This window comes from Platalea leucorodia, assembly GCF_965183815.1.
Source record: "Platalea leucorodia genome assembly, chromosome: 23".
In the NCBI taxonomy this organism is placed as follows: domain Eukaryota; kingdom Metazoa; phylum Chordata; class Aves; order Pelecaniformes; family Threskiornithidae; genus Platalea; species Platalea leucorodia.
The window spans coordinates 1693937-1710000 of record NC_138845.1 but is presented as its reverse complement, the minus strand read 5'-3'; the positions used below and the strand labels follow the sequence as shown (position 1 = coordinate 1710000).

The window sequence follows — 16064 nt, the reverse complement described above, 5'->3', positions numbered from 1 at the left end:
CGTGGAGTCTCGTCACCTCCTGGCTCCCCACTACGGGCTGAGGGGAAGCAGGCGCCGAGGCTGAGCTGGGGGACCCCACCGCGTCCCCGTGCCCGGGGGCTCAGCAGCCGCCGTGGGGAGCGGGATGGGGGGCTGACGTCCCCGGGCGGGTGGGTGCTGCCCACCCCCTGGGAGCGACACCCTGAGCCCCCGCTGCCCCCCCAGGCGCACCCAGGGGAGGGGATGGGGCGATCCCCGTTCCGTGCAGGACTCTGCACCCCTCCACAGCACCCGGGGGGAGCAGCCAGCGGGCACCAGCCTCAGCAGAGCGAGGGGGGCCGCGCGGGCGGCTAAGACGGGCCCTGACATCACTTAAACCCTCCCCGTCTGTCGCCGACCCACCACCGCCCCGCGCACCCGCACTCTGCTCCCGGGAGGAAGAGGAGGAGGAGGAAGAGATGAACGCCAGCGCGCAGGCCAGTGCCTGGGGGGACGTGTGGGTGGCCGAGGCCGCCCAAATCGCCGTCGTCCTGGTGCTCTGCCTCGCCGTCGCCTTCGCCGTCTTCTTCCTCGGCTGCAACCTGCTGCTGCAGGCGGAGAGTCTAGCGGCAGCCCCGGCGCAGGGGGAGCAGCGGCTGTCCCGCGAGGCCGAGGAGACCACCGAGGGGGCGTAGGGACCAGCCCGAGCCCGGCAGATGGACGGACGGATGGACGGATGGACAGACAGCAGTGTCTTTGCCCGCAGCATCTTCGATGGCGCTTGGGGACGGAGCAGGATGGCGCTGGGGGCCGCAGCGTCCCCGGCTTGTACAGATGGATTAAAAGGCAACGGGGCCAGCGGGGGGGCCGGTGTCCTGGGGCCGGGTCTGGATCCGGCCGTGGGCGCGGCGGCGCTGGTAATCCCCCCCGAGAGGATTAGGGGAAACTTTTATTCCCTGTTCCAGGGCTAATCCCTGGGCTGGCGGGGCCGGCGCCGCTGGCGGCTCCGGGAGGGTCCGGGGCCGCACCCCGCCCCTCTGAACCCCTCGTACCCCGGCAGCGGAGATGCCAGGGCCGCATCCTGCCACCCCGAACCCTTTCTGTCCTTCTAGGGACGCCGTGACCGCATCCCGCTCCTCCCAGCCCTTCAGCCCCCGCCGGCAGAGACGCGATGGCCGCATCCTGCCCCAGCGCCGCTGCTGGCAGGGGTCCCCAGGCCCCGTCCTGCCCCTCCCTGCCCCCTTTGCTCTGCCCCGGTGACGCTCAGGCCTGCCCCTGCCCCTCCGTTGCTCCCGGGCCGCATTCTGCCCCTCCACCCCTCTTGCAGACCCCCTCCCCGGCCCTAAGCTGCTCCCAGTCTCCCACAGCTGCCGACAGTGGGGTGAACTGGGGCCACCCCACCCCGGAGCGGGGCTGGCGATGGGGCGGGGGGGGCTTCCCCCCACCAGAACGGGCCCCCCCACCCCCTTTAAGCCCGCAGCTTTACTGACACCGCCGCAAAGCCCTGCTTAAGGGCCTGCTCCCTGCAGATGCGTGCCCCCCGCCCCGGGACGCGGGACCCCCGCCATGGGGGTCTCCCCGGATGCCCGGGTCTCCTCTGTGCCCCCCCCCCGCCCCCCCAGGCAGGCAGCAGCCATGTAAAAGACTCCATATATTTCACATGTACAAAAAGTCACTGGGGGGGGGTCCGGGGGGGATCCGGGGCGGGGGGCACCATCCTGCCACCCCCCGCCCCGGCCTGGCTTTGGTCCCTTTTTTTTGGCAATTAGTGTTCACATCAGTGGTCAAAGTGACGAGCGCGGGGGGGGCCCCGTGGTCCCCCGCAGCAGGACGGGGGCTCTGGGGCGGTGACCCCCACGGGGACGAGGGGACCCCGATGGGAAGGGGGCACCCCATGGGTCAGCCACCGCCGCTGGGCCCCCACCGCAGCCGCAGGCAGGATTTGGCCTCTGCTGCGGGCAGACTGGGGGGGGTCCAGGCCACGAGTTCCCCCCGGGGTCAGGAGGACGGGGACGCCGCCTGCGAGCCCCGGTGAGGACGATGGCACGGGACGTCCCTGCGCGGTGCTGGGGGCAGGACAGAGACCCCCCCTTGGACCTGTGGGGCAGAGCACGGTGAGGAGGGGAAACTGAGGCAGCCCGGCCGCCACAGCCCCCCCCCCCGGCCCCGGGGTCCTTACCCTCGCTCGGCTACAGGCGGATCCACCTGCGGGCTGCGGGACGGAAGGGACAGGGTCAGGGGACGCCTGGCCGGGGGGACGGGCCCGAGGGACCCCAGCGGGGCCGAGGCAGCGCGGGGCCAGTCCTCCAGGCATCGGGCTGGGACCCAGTATTGCACTGGGACCCAGTATTGCACTGGGACCCTGCACTGGGGCCCAGTATTGCGCTGGGACCCTGCACTGGGATCCAGTTTGCACTGGGACCCAGTATCACGTTGGGACCCTGCACTGGGGCGCAGTGTTGCGCTGGGACCCTGCACTGGGACCCAGTATTGCACTGGGACCCTGCACTGGGGCCCAGTATTGCGCTGGGACCCTGCACTGGGATCCAGTTTGCACTGGGACCCAGTATCACGTTGGGACCCTGCACTGGGGCGCAGTGTTGCGCTGGGACCCTGCACTGGGACCCAGTATTGCACTGGGACCCAGTATCACGCTGGGACCCTGCACTGGGACCCAGTATTGCACTGGGGCCCAGTATTGCGCTGGGACCCTGCACTGGGACCCAGTATTGCACTGGGACGCAGTATCGCGTTGGGACCCTGCACTGGGACCCAGTATTGCACTGGGGCCCAGTATTGCGCTGGGATCCTGCACTGGGACCCAGTATTGCACTGGGACCCCACACTGCTGCAAAGACCCCCCCCTTGCTGGTAACCCAGTTGTGCACGAGGGCCCTCAGTGGGACCCAGCCTTGCACCAGGATCCAGTGCTGGGATCCTGTGCCAGAAACCAGCCTTGCACCGGGATCCTGTACCAGGACTCTGTGCTGGGACCCAGCCTTGCACTGGGATCCTGCACTGGGACCCAGCCTTGCCCCGGGATCCCGTGCTGGGATCCTGTGCCAGAAACCAGCCTTGCCCCGGGATCCCGTGCTGGGATCCTGTGCCGGGACCCAGCCTTGCCCCAGGATCCCGTGCTGGGATCCTGCACTGGGACCCAGCCTTTCCCCGGGATCCCGTGCTGGGATCCTGTGCCGGGACCCAGCCTTGCCCCGGGATCCCGTGCTGGATCCGGTGCTGGGACCCAGCCTTGCATGGGGATCCTGTGCTGGGGCCCTGTACCAGAACCCAGCCTTGCCCCGGGATCCCGTGCTGGGATCCTGTGCCGGGACCCAGCCTTGCCCCGGGATCCCGTGCTGGGATCCAGTGCCAGGACCCAGCCTTGCACCAGGCTCCTGCACCAGGCCCCTGCTCCGCTCCGAGGGGCTGGGGGTGCTGGGCACCCCGGGGTGACGGCATGCGGGGAGGGGGCGTGCAGGAGGGGGCATGCGGGTCCAGGGGGGATCCGGGGATCCCGGGGGGGCCGGGCATGCAGGCGGTACCTGGGGGCTAACAGCTGGACTCGTCGTGGTGGGACGGGTCGCAGAAGAAGCGCGAGCCCCGCTTGGCGGTGCGGGCGGTGAAGGGGACGCTCTTCAGCGCTGCAGGGGCACGGGTGGGGGGACAGGGAGACGTCAGCCCCCGCACGCGGGCGCGACCCAGGCGTCCGGGCCGCGGGGGGCGGCGGGGGCCGTACCGGTGATGATGTCCTCGATGGTGCCGTCCTTGCCCTCGTAGACGGGGCGATGGTCCTTGGCCTGGCGCCGCCGCAGCTCCGCGATCAGCTCCTGCTGCTGCCACTTGTTCCGCTGCGAGGGAGGCGCAGGGGGCCCAGGTTGGGGACGCAGGGGGCCCCTCCGTGTCGTGTCCCCCCCCCCCAGCCAAGCCCACACCCACTCACGCTCACCTTCTCCTGCTTCTTCGCCTCCTGCGCCAGCAGCTTCTCCCGCATCACCTCCTCCTGCTTCTTGCGCGTCTCGTTCTCCTGCTCCGCGTCCTGCCGGGGCGAGGGGATGGCGCTGGGAGCCAGCTCCCCCCGGCGCCAGTGCCACCGCCCCCCCGCCTGTCCCCTCCCGGCCCCTCCTCACCTTGTAGGAGCGGATGAACCGGACAAAGACCGGGAAGAAGACGGACGGGGGGGTCGTCTTGGGGCTCTCGCCGAAATACCGCACCACGGTGTTGTAGGCGTCCTGGAGCAGGGGACGGGGCGGTCACCGAGGGGCTGCACGTCCCGCGGCTCCCGGGCGTGCAAGGCAAGGTGTGCGCAAGGGCCGTGCAAAGCAAGGCAAGTGTGCATGAGGAGCGCGCAAAGCAAGATGTGCACGAGGGCCATGCAAAGCAAGATGTGCACGAGGGCCGCGCAAAGCAAGATGTGCACGAGAGCCGTGCAAAGCAAGGCATGCATGAGGGCTGTGCAAGCAAGATGTGCACGAGGGCCATGCAAAGCAAGATGTGCACGAGGGCCGTGCAAAGCAAGATGTGCACGAGGGCCGTGCAAAGCAAGATGTGCACGAGGGCTGTGCAAAGCAAGGCGCGCACAAGGAGCACGCAAAGCAAGGCACGGACCAGGGCCCTGAAAAGCAAGGCACGCATGAGGAGCGTGCAAAAAAAGGTGGGGATGAGGGCCATGCAAAGCAAGATGTGCACAAGGGCCGTGCAAAGCAAGGCGTGCGTGACAAGGCGTGTGCGAGGGCCGTGCAAGGCACGGCCGCTCCACAGCCCTCACCTCGGCCGTCCGCGCGTCCTTCTGCAGCCGCTCCAGCTTGCCCTCGCTGGCGGCCAGGAAGGCGCGCAGGACGCTGTTCTCGTGCAGCCCGCACTCCCGCCGCAGCAGCTCCATCCCCCGGCCCAGCTCCTTCACGTCCAGCAGCACGTTCTCCAGGGACACTGCGGGGACACAGGGACGGGTCAGGGGACCCTCGGCCCCGGGGGACGGCGAGCCAGGGGTGCGGGGACGGGGGACACCTGCGGCCGCCTTCTCCACGAAATGCAGCTCCTGCCAGAAGGTTGCCAGCTCGGGGTACTTCTCCCGCACCGTCAGCGCGATGAAATGCAGCAGCGTCATCTTCCTGTCCGTCGACTTGGTGTCCAGGAGCTGCAGGGTGATTGGGGGGGGGGGGGTCAGGGCTGTGGGATGGGACCCCCGGGAGCCCACGCGGTCCCAGGGACCTGGGCAGGGGGTCCGGGGATGCCCACCAGGTCCAGGCTCTGCAGTTTGAAGCCGTAGACGGCGCCGCGTTTGCTGCTGTTCATGTAGTTGCCCAGCGCCAAGATGATCTGCAGGGGAAAGCACCGGGGATGGGGGGGGTCAGGGAGGAACGAGACCCCCCCGGACCCCCCGCCCAGCTATGGCAAGGACGGAGGGCAGGACGCTGACCCGGTCCCCACGTCCCCAGTCCCCCCACGCTCACCTCCAGCATGTGCTTCAGCTTCTGGGAGGACTTGACGGAGGCCGAGGCTGCGATGATGGCATTGAGCTGCTGCAGAGGGACAGAAGAGGGGCGCTCAGCTGGGGTGTGGGGTCTTGGCACCCCCAGCGGGTGCAATCCCCCCCTCCCCAGCTCCGTACCGGCGTCAGCATCTGGAGGTTTTCGGCGAAGTTGCCGAGGAAGGCCATGATGGCCATGCGCTGGGGCAGCCGCTCCACCTTGCTGAACTGCAGCATGAAGCGGTCCTCGTCCGCCAGCTCCTCCAGCGGCTTGCGCTCCCGCTCGTACTGCCGCAGCGCCTTCACCTCCGCCTCCGTCGGCAGGAACCGCATCAGGCACTCCACGAAGTCCACCGGCAGCGTCGCCAGGTCGAACCTGCCCCGCGCCCACATCGTTGGGGAGCTCCCCGCTGCGCCCTGCCTGGACCCCTGCACCCCAACTAGCCCCCCTGCACCCTGCGTGGGCCCCCTGCACCCCAGCCAGACCCCCTGCACCCTGCCTGGACCCCCTGCAACCCAACTAGCCCCCCTGCACCCTGCCTGGACCCCCTGCACCCTGCCTGGACCCCCTGCACCCCAGCCAGACCCCCTGCACCCTGCCTGGACCCCCTGCAACCCAACTAGCCCCCCTGCACCCTGCCTGGACCCCCTGCACCCTGCCTGGACCCCTGTACCCCAGCCAGACCCCCTGCACCCTGCCTGGACCCCTGCACTCTGCCTGGACCCCCTGCACCCCAGCCGGACCCCCTGCACCCTGCCTGGACCCCTGTACTCTGCCTGGACCCCCTGCACCCCAGCCAGACCCCCTGCACCCTGCCTGGACCCCCTGCACCCCAGCCAGACCCCCTGCACCCTGCCTGGACCCCCTGCACCCTGCCTGGCCCCACTGCACCCTGCCTGGCCCCCCTGCACCCTGCCTGGACCCCCTGCACCCTGCCTGGCCCCACTGCAGCCCAGCCAGACCCCCTGCACCCTGCCTGGACCCCTGCACCCTGCCTGGACCCCTGCACCCCAGCCAGACCCCCTGCACCCTGCCTGGACCCCTGCACCCCAGCCAACCTCCCGGCACCCTGCCTGGACCCCTGCACCCTGCCTGGACCCCCTGCACCCCAGCCAACCTCCCGGCACCCTGCCTGGACCCCTGCACCCTGCCTGGACCTCTGCACCCCAGCCAACCTCCCGGCACCCCAGCCAGCCCCCTTGCACCCTGCCTGGCCCCACTGCACCCCAACTAGCCCCACTGCACCCTGCCTGGACCCCTGCACCCTGCCTAGACCCCTGCACCCCAGCCAGCCCCCTTTCACCCTGCCTGGCCCCCCTGCACCCCAACTAGCCCCCCTGCACCCTGCCTGGACCCCTGCACCCCAACTAGCCCCCTGCACCCTGCCAGGGTCTTCTGCACCCCAACCAGCCCCCCAACACTCCCCCCCTGCACCCCGGCGCGGGGGCACGTACGTGTGGATGGCCCTGCAGATCTCCTCGGTGCTGCGGCCCGCCTTGCGCAGGGTGATGGCCAGGTTCTTGGCGCGGTTGGCCTCCAGCAGCGTCACCTTGCTGGCCGCCTTCTGCGACGCTTTGTTCTTGGCGCAGACGAGGTCGAGGGCCGGACCCTGCGCCTTGGTTTTGAAGAGCTCCTCGAAGCGCTCCAGGTCAAGGTCCTGGCGGGATGAGGAGGGGGCTCAGAGGTGGCAGCAGTGGCGGCGGTGCCCACCCAGCCGCTCGGGCCGGGGGTCCTGGGCTCACCTCCAGCACCCGCTCGTCGTCCAGCTCGCTGAACACCGTCCCGCTGATCTGGTTGGGCTTCAGTGCCGTCCAGTTGAAGACGGGCAGCCGGAACTTGGTCTTGATGGGCTTCTTGATCCGGATGGCTGCCAGCGGGGCAGGAGCCAGCTCAGCCCCCGCCGGGGCAGGGGGACGCGTCCTGTGCCCACCCTGAGCCACCCAGGTCCAGTGCATGGGTCCCCGGGCTGTCACCGTCCCTGGGCCACCCCATCCCCGTGCTGTGGTCCCTGCACCCATCCCCGGGCGACTACAAATCCAACACCCTGGTGCCTGCAACCCTTCCCCTTCCTGAGTCCCCTGTCCCTGTCCCCACGGTCCCCAGGCCCTCCCTGTCCCTGTCCCCATGCCCCCCCCATCCCTGTCCCCACGGTCCCCGCACCCTCCCCATCCCCACGGTCCCCGCACGCTCCCCACCTACCCGAGAGCCCAACGGTGAGGGCGATGGAGGGCGAAGCCCCGGGCAGCGGCGGGGCCGGGGGGCATTTGCCTGCGAAGGGAGGAGAGGGTGAGACCGTGCCCCAGCGGGGATGGCCCAGTTTCGGGGACCCCCCAGCCTTGGGAGTGGCCCAGCACCAGGGACACCCCGGTTTTGGAGCCCCCCCCATGCTGGGGATGCCCCAGCCCTGCCCCAGATTTGGGGATGCCCCGGGGGCTCCCCCAGCCTCACCTGGGAGCGGGGGCGCGGGGGGCGGCAGCGGGGGCGGCGGGGGGGGCGGGGGGGGCGCAGCCTCCGCGGGGGGCAGGACGGGGAGCCGCAGGGCCTCCTCCAGGGGCTCGGGCTCAGGCTGGGGAGGGGGCTCGGCGCTCGGCACGGGGGGCGGCTCGGAGCCGTAACGCCGCCGGAAAGCCTCGTCCTTCTCCTTGATCATCCGCCGCAGCGTGTGCACCTGGTGGCTCGTGTGCTCGTAGGTCTCCTGGGGATGGCGAGCGTCAGGCCGGGGGGGCCGGGACCCTGCCCCGCTCCCCACGGCCCCCCACGGCCCCCCACGCACCTTGATCGCCTCCAGCTCCTTCTCCCGCTGCAGCAGCTGCTTCTCCAGCTCCGCCACCCGCATCATGTTCTCGTTCTCCAGGTCCAGCAGCTTCTCCGTTAGCTGTCGGGGGGACGCGGCTGTGACGCCAGCGCAGGGACCCCCCCGGTGTCACCGCTGGGGCAGAGCCAGACCCTGGGAGGGGATGCTCCAGGCAAGGGGTGTCCCTGCGTCCCCCCACGCTCACGTACGTGCGACAGATGCTCCTCCAGCTCCTCCACCTTCTCCAGGGCCACGTTCTTGGTCTCGGCGTCCTCCAGCAGCCCCCCCACGTCGAAGACGTTGTCCAGGTACGCCTGGATCTGCACCTGCAGCTTCTCGCTCTCCGTGTGCCTCGACTTCTGTGGGCATGGGGGCGGCGTCAGGGACGGGGGGTCCTCGGGGCGGCCCCCCCAGCCCCCCGACCCCCCGTACCTGCAGGAACTCCTCCAGCCCCAGCTTGGTGAACTCGTACTGGAGATGGACGCGGAAGTTCATGTCCTCCACCGAGTGCACCACGATGTTGATGAACTGCATGCAGGCAACCTGCGGGCAGGGCGGGCGTCACCGGGAGCCCCCCCAGCCCCCCTGCCGTCCCAAAGACCCCCGCCCAGGACCGGGTGTCCCACCATGAAGTCGATGCTGCTGTCCTCGTTGCGGAAGTAGTCCATCAGCCGCTCGAAGCGGTGCTTCTCCTTGCAGACCTGAGTGGGCAGCGGCCATGGGGTTAACCTGGCTTGGCCCCCCCAGCCACCGGCCCCCCAGTCCCCGGGGCTCCAGTCCCCTAATCCCAGTCTGGTGCTGGTGCCCCCAAACCCCCCATTCCAGCCTGGCCTCATCCTCCCTGATCCCCCCATCCCCTGCGCTCCAGACTCCCCATCCCAGCCTGGTCCTGCTTGGTGTCCCCGTTCTGCCATTCCCTGGGTCCCAGTCCCTGATCCCAGCCTGATCCCGGTGCCCCCATCCCAGCCTGGTCCTGCTTGGTGTCCCCGTTCTGCCATTCCCTAGGTCCCAGTCCCTGATCCCGGTGCCCCCAGTGCCCCCATCCCAGCCTGGTCCTGTCTCCCCCCATCCCAGCCGGCTCCGCTCCTCCCGTACCTCCTTGAAGTTGTCGAAGGCAGCGAGGATGATCTCGTGGCCACCCCTCACCAGGCAGACGGCCGCCAGCAGTTCCAGCACCAGCGCCTTCGTCCTAGGACAGAGCAGCACCGGCACCGTCAGACCCAGCCGGCGCCGGGGACCCCCTCCCCGCTGCCCGACCCCCCCTTACCTCGGGTTCTTGTTATTGAGGCTCAGGGCGATCTCGTTGACGGCGTGGGGATGGGACATGACCAGGTTGAAGCCGTACTGCAGGGAAGGAGCGGGGACGGCGTTAGCAGCGCCAGCACCGCGGCGGCACCGGCGGCATCGGTGTTCCCCCCCGCGGCGGCGGTACCTGGTAGTTCATGATGGCCCGGAGACACATGATGCAGAGATGGACGTCGTCCTTCTGGCTCACCAGGCGCGAGTTCTTCAGCGCCCTGCGGCTTGGCAGCGTGCCGTAGCTGGGGGGACACCGGGCGCCGGTGAGCGGGACCCTCGCACCACCGGTGCTGCACCGCCAGCGCTCACCCGGGTGGGAACCGGCCCCGCGGGACCACGGTGGGGACCAGGGTAGGGACAGCATGGGGACAGCAGGGCTTTCAAAGGGGCAGAGGCAGAGAGAAGCGGCCGGAGGGCGAGAGGGACAGAGGCTGGCGGAGACGCGGAGCGAAGCCGCCGCGAGTGCCGGGCCGGCCCCGGGCAGCCGGTACTTACCCGGCGGGCGAGCGGCGAGGCGGGCGCGGAGGAGAGAGAGAGAGAGCGCAGCCAGAGAGGGGGGGACCCGGCCCTGGAAGCAGAGACGGGGCGCGTTACCCCGGGGCGCGGGGGCAGAGCCAGAGCGGCAGGCAGAGGGACAGGCAGGCGGCGTGGGCAGGATGGGGACGGCAGCGCCGAGCCGCTGCGGGCGGGCAGGGCACGGTGCCCGCGGCCGGCAGGACGGGACACGGCGCGCGAGGCAGCGCAGGATGCGGCACACGTGGCACGGGACACGGCACAGCCACACCGTGGGCAAGGCACAGCCGGGCGCTCAGGGCGCACCACGGGGCAGCCGGTACACAGGACACGGCACGTACCACGCACGCGATGGTGCACGGCACAGGGCAGGCCGGCGCACGGCACAGCACGCACCACGGGCAGGCCGGCGCACGGCCTGGCACAGACCATGGCAGGATTGCGCATGGCACAGGGCACGATGGCACAGCACGCACCACGGGCAAGACGGTGCATGGCACAGCACGCACCACAGGCAGGACAGCGCATGGCACAGGGCAAGACGGCACGGCACACACCGTGGCAGGATGGTGCTCGGCACGGCACACGCCGCAGGCAGGACGGTACACGGCATGGCAGGCAGCAAGCGGCAGCGCCGTGGCCAGCCGAAGCCGGCAGAGCGGGGCAGCTGCTGGGCGCAGCGGCGGGACGTACCCCTGCGGCCAGCCGGCGCGGCGGGTACGTACCGTAGGGCGGTCTGGCGGGCAGAGCGGGCGAGGCTGCTGGCGAAGGGGGCGGGCAGGGCGCTGGGGTGCTGCAGATCCTCGATGGACCTGCTCCAGGCGCGCAGCTTCTCCAGCGCGCCGTCCTCGCCGCCTTCCAGGCCCTCAAAATCCAACCTGGGTGGGACACGCGCGCGGCGGCGGGCACACGGCTTCGGCACGGAGCGGCACAGCCACCGCGGCAAGCGCTGAAGCGGGCGGCGGCTGGGCAGCAGCGGGGCAGGGAGAGGCGCGAGGGTGGCCCTGGGACCCCCAGCCCGAGCGGGCAGGAGGGGGCCGAGCATCCCGTGTCCCTCGGGACCCCACGGCAGGCAGGTCCCCTCGCGCCGGCCGGGCTGCCCCGGTGCCGATGCAGGGCTGAGCAGTATCGGCTGCCCGCGGCAGGGAGCTGCCACAGGGCACGGGGACCCTTCACGTCCCAGGTCCCCCAGCACCCCAGGGACCCCAGCACCCTACTCACATGACGGCGCACTGGGCGAAGGACAGGTAGTTCACCAGCACGTCCAGCCCCTTGTTCTCATCGTTGAGGAACTCGCGCACCCACCTACAGCACCAGGCACCCATCAGGGCCCGTAGGAGCTGGGGACCCCCCTCCGGCACGATCCCCCCCACCATGGGGACCCCCGGCCCGGCACAGGGATGGGGAGGGGGCAGCGGGAGCGTCCCGGAGCTCCGGCGACGGTTGCAGCCCCTCTACTATCAGCGGTGCCGGCGCCTGCGTGGCTTTATCTGCCGGCTGCAGGGCAGGGAGGGCTCGGCCCCGGGCGCAAGGTGGGAAGCTGAGCTGGGTGCTGGGGCTCTGCACCCATCCCAGGCCCTGGGGTTGGGGGGGTTCGGGGTGCCCCGGCCCCCTGGGAGGGTGTGAGGGTGCACGAGTGAGGCGCTGAGCCCGGCCAAGGGGTGCACGGTGGGGGGGTGCAAGGGATGTGCGTGTGCATGGGGGGGGGAGGTTGCACATGGCGTGCGTGTGCATGGGACGTGCACAGGGGGCGTCCAGAGGGGGTGTGCACGTGTGCAGGGAGCGTGCATGGGGTGTGCATGGGTGCAGGGAGCGTGCACGAGGGGGGGTGTGCACAGGGGGTGTGCAGAGGGGGTGCGCACGGCAGGGGGGGCACGGGGAGAGGGGCAGCGCGCACGGGCTGTGCACGTGCCCGGGGGGTCTGCGCATGGGGGAGCGCAACTGTGTGCACGGGGGGGTGCGTGTGCGCACGGGGGGGGTGCGTGTGCACGGGGGGGGTGCGTGTGTGCACGGGCAGAGAGGGCTGCACCCAGCAGCACAGGGTGTGCGCTGCCCGTGCCCCTGCCTGCAGCCCTGCCCGCGGCCGGGGCCGTGAGTCAGGCAGCAGCGGGAGCCGGGGGGCCCGGGGGGCCGCGGCCGCCCCTTTCCTGCCGCCGCCAGCCCCTCGCCCCAGCCCGTTTCCTGTCTCCGGCTGCTGCTATTTTCGGGCCGCGGGCGGGGAAGAGCCGAACGGCGAGGCCGTGGCGGGGCCGGTGGCGGGGCACAGCCCGGCACGTGCACGAGCCACCCCAAGCACGCGGGCACGACCACGGCACCGGGCACCCGCCGGTGACGTCCCCACCGGCCCCAGCAACGTCCCCGTCCTTCTGGCCGGCCCGTGAAGCTCCGGTGCATCTCCCTGCGTGCCGGAGGCATGAGCCACCGGCGCGGGGTCGTGGTGCGGCCGGCTCGGGGATGGTGCCGAGCCCTCCGGTGCTGGGAGGAGCCGGGCAGGATCTGGCCATGCTGCTTCACGCAGGGCGTCATCGCCGGCCCATCCGCCCGCGGCATCCGCCCGTGGGACCTGCCCGCCGGCGGCCCTGGCCAGCGGCACGGCCGGGGCAGGAACCGGCCCAGTTCCTGCAGTGCCTCCGACTTCCCCTGCAGCTGCGGCGGGGCCGGGACCCTGTGCCCCCCCGGGACCCTGTGCCCCCTGGGACCCTACACCCCGCCCCGGGACCCCACAACCCCCCAGGACCCCGCGCTCACCCGATGTGGTTCGTCCTCAGGCTGATCTCCAGCTCGCGCAGGACCTTGGTCGACTCCTGCACCCTCCTCCTGAACTTCTGGGGGCAGAGCGAGGCTGAGGGGTGCCCCGCCACGGCCCCCGGCCCCCGGCCCCCCGGCCCCCCCAGCCCCTCACCTTCCGCGTGACGCCCGGCTCCAGGAAGCTCTGCAGTTTCTGGATGTAGGCGTGGGGGGGGCTCTTCACCTGGAACCGCTCCTGGGGGGGACGGGGGGTCGGTGACAGCGGCACAGCAGCACAGGCCCCCCCAGGACCCCCAGTCCCCCCCCCAGTCCCCCACCTGGTCACAGATGAGGTCCCACTTCTTCTCGTTGTCGTACTGGCGCAGGAGCCGGGCTTTGTCCGGGGGCAGGTTCATGGAGCTCTGGGGGCAGACGGGGGGCTGTCACCCCGGGGGACATGGGGACGCTGCCCCTCCGAGGGCACCCAGTGCCACGGCACAGCCAGGGTCCCTGGCACTGGGAAGCACTGGTGGGCATGGGGCCCCACGCGTGGCACGGGGACGGCAGTGCCACCAATGCCACGCGCCAGCTGCCGGCAGCACCAAATCTCCCCAGCGCCGCCGCCTCCTTCCTGTCTGCACCCGCTTCCTCGCCGGCAAACCGCAGCCTCCGCTCCCCGACCACGGTGCCAAGCCTGGCACCAGTGCCCGGCTTGCCGGGGCGCCGGGCATCTTCACGGCAGACCCCAGGGACCGCGGGTGCAGGATGCGGCCCGGGGCGCCCGTATCAGCAAGGACACAAATGGGATGCCGCGGTGGAAACCGGGGATGCCGGATGGCCACAGGCTTGGGGCTGCCGCGGCGGGCAATGACACCCCGCTGGGTGATGCCACCCCAGTGGGCGATGCCACCCTGGCAAGGCAGCTCCCGGGCAGCGCCGTTGGTGGGAGCCGGCCACCGCCGCAGCCGGGAGGTGCCGGCACTCCACCCGCCCCGTGGTGGCTAAAATTATCCCTCCCCTGGCCATCCCGGCCCCACGGAGCCGCAGGAAGCCGGGGCAGAGCCGGGGCAGTCCCACGGGAGCGGGGACGTCACCGCCAGGATGGGGTCCCCCCAAAACCGCCCCGGAGACGGGGACGGTGCCTCCCTCCCCACAGGGCCACGCTTATTTGTACGCCGTGGCCGACGGCAAAATCACGGGGCCCCCGCGGACACCCCGGCGATGGAGGCGGGGGGGGACGGACACCGGGACATGCGGAGGCCCCGGGTGGAGGCGGGGGGCACCGGGGGGGCTTTGAAGCGCAGCCGCCCTCGCCGGCGTTCCCGCCGCTCGGCTTCCTGCCTTTGTGGCGGGAGCAGGGCCGCTCCCGGCCGGGCACTTCCTCCGCCACCGCTCCCCACCGCGGACCCCCCCCGATTGCCCCGGGACTGAGCCCCCGGGGACCGGGGGCTACCGGGGCTGGAGCCCACCCTGGGGCTGGGGGACACCCGGGGACGGATCCTGCCCGTTCTGGGGCCGCTGGCGCTGCAGCCCCATCACATGATGAAATATTTTCCTCTCCGGCAGTAGCCGGGACGGCACCAGGCGACGCCGACGCCGGAGGGGGGGATTTTGGGGGTGGCGGCACCGGGGGATTCACCGGGTTCCCCCCCGGTGCCTCCACCCCCAAAATCCCCCCCTCCGGCGTCGGCGTCACCCGGCAGGATGCGTCCCCCCACCACCGGCCCCGCGGAGACCGGCTGCCGCATCCGCCCCGCGTGGGATGCAGGGACGGGCGACGGCCTCGCGGGCGGGTGCCGCTCGCCGCCGGCTGGACAGTCCCACACTGGGGGTGCCAGTGCCTCCCAGTACCCCCCAGTTCTGGCTCCCAGAGCCCCGCCGGGCCACGCTCAGCATTTCCTGCCCGGACGCAGCTTCCGCTGGCTACGGCCGCCACCGGGACGGTGGTGCCGGGCGTCGGGGGCCGTGTGCCCCGGGTGTCACCCGGCCACGGTGTCCCTACCGGTGCCCCCCCCCCCCCCAAACAAAGCCAGCGCCGTGCCGGCACCGCGGATGGGCCACCCCAACAGGGACAAGCCACAGGGCCGCCCCGCTGCGCCACGGTGGGACGGGGTGGCCCCCATGGCGGTGGTGGTCCCGATGGCACCGGGGGCACGGCGTGGGGGTGGGGTCACCGCCGAGGCACATCCCGGTAACGGGACGGCACCGCGGCCTTGGCCAGTGACCGCTGCGAGCAGGCCACCGCCCCGGCCGTGACAGCGGACCCGGGGCTGCGCAGGGCACCCGCGCCCATGGGGACCCCCAACTCCGGGGACACCGCACCCACGGGGGACCCCCCAGCCCCGGGGACCCCCAGCCCCGGGGACCCCCGCACCCACGGGGGACCCCCAGCCCCGGGGACCCCCGCACCCACGGGGACCCGGCCCCAGCCCTGGGCGCCGCCTCAACGGGACTTTCCCGGGTCAGAAAGTCCCGGGCCCGCAGGGCCCCCCCCCGGTGGCACCGGGAGTGGCGTCACCCCCCGGGGCTGTCCCGGCTCAGGCTTCCCCCGCGGCCGCCCCCGGCCCCGCGGCCGCTGCCCATCCCCGCGGGCACCGGCGCTCCCCGCCCGCCCCCGGTTCCTCCCTCCGGGCACCGGTACCGTTCCCGGCCGTGCCCGCCCGCCCGCAGCCGGCCGCCGGGAGGGGAGAGCGGCGGCGGGGCGCGGCGGGCCCGGGAGGGCGCCCCGGGAGGGGTCCCGGGAGGGGCGGACCGGGAGAGCGCCGCGGGACCCGAGGAGGAGCAGCGGGAGGGAGCACGGGGGGGGCGCACCGGGAACCGGAGCGGGGCGGCGGACGGCGGGGGTCGGTCTCTCACCAGCACCAGGGCGAAGCGCTCCTCCAGCTCGCAGGGCTCCGGCATCGGCATCTTACCGGGGGCGAACAGCCCGGGGCCCCCCGGGGCCGCCGCCGCTCCCGGGCCCCGGGGCAGCGCCTCCCCGTCCGCGCTCTCCACGTTCCCCATCCCCGGCCCAGGCACCGGGGGGCGGCGGGGGAGCCTCAGCCCGTCGCGTCCGGCCGCCGCCGCCGCCTCCCGGCCCCGCCCGGCCCCGCCCCGCCCCGCCCGGCCCCGCCCCTCCCGGCCCCGCCCCGCCCCGCCCGCGGTTCCGCGGCGGAGCCGCCAGGGGGCGCCCAAGGGCGGACCGGCTGCGGCGCCACCGGGGGGGCGCCCAAGGGCAGGGAGCGAACGGGAGGTTCCGATTGGCCCGGCTGCGGAGGCCAATGAGCGTCGCGCTTCTGTGCGGGGGAGGTGGCGTCTGGCCAATT

The 16064-nt window shown here is 72.2% G+C and overlaps 1 protein-coding gene across 2 annotated transcripts; it reads right to left on the bottom strand.

Annotated features, from left to right (window-relative positions):
• Positions 1 to 1688: 1688 nt before the first annotated feature.
• FMNL3 (formin like 3) lies at positions 1689 to 15809 on the bottom strand. 2 transcript variants are annotated; one of them, XM_082332560.1, is made up of 28 exons: positions 15616 to 15809; positions 13098 to 13181; positions 12935 to 13015; positions 12781 to 12857; positions 11254 to 11337; positions 10758 to 10910; positions 9653 to 9761; positions 9488 to 9564; positions 9316 to 9409; positions 8847 to 8921; positions 8653 to 8763; positions 8430 to 8579; positions 8200 to 8301; positions 7875 to 8121; positions 7626 to 7694; positions 7169 to 7293; positions 6881 to 7083; positions 5567 to 5801; positions 5409 to 5477; positions 5194 to 5274; positions 4963 to 5092; positions 4724 to 4884; positions 4086 to 4187; positions 3905 to 3994; positions 3695 to 3806; positions 3501 to 3599; positions 2138 to 2170; positions 1689 to 2055 (listed from the first exon to the last, which is right to left on the bottom strand). In XM_082332560.1, exons 1-26 carry the CDS (start codon positions 15760 to 15762, stop codon positions 3508 to 3510), a joined length of 3060 nt encoding a protein of 1019 aa, XP_082188686.1. In that variant the 5' UTR covers positions 15763 to 15809; the 3' UTR covers positions 1689 to 2055; positions 2138 to 2170; positions 3501 to 3507. The 2 variants fall into 2 exon arrangements, with proteins under 2 accessions (XP_082188686.1, XP_082188687.1); XM_082332561.1 differs by lacking the exon at positions 10758 to 10910.
• Between the last annotated feature and the right edge of the window lie 255 nt (positions 15810 to 16064).

Excerpts from the sequence above, each read along its gene's own strand:
- FMNL3 (XM_082332560.1), bottom strand. The coding sequence starts at position 15,762 with ATGGGGAACGTGGAGAGCGCGGACGGGGAGGCGCTGCCCCGGGGCCCG. Across the intron at positions 11,338-12,780 it reads CTGAGGACGAACCACATCGG|GTGGGTGCGCGAGTTCCTCA; the intron begins GTGAGCGCGGGG and ends CTGGTGCTGTAG. Across the intron at positions 10,911-11,253 it reads TTCGCCCAGTGCGCCGTCAT|GTTGGATTTTGAGGGCCTGG; the intron begins GTGAGTAGGGTG and ends TGTCCCACCCAG.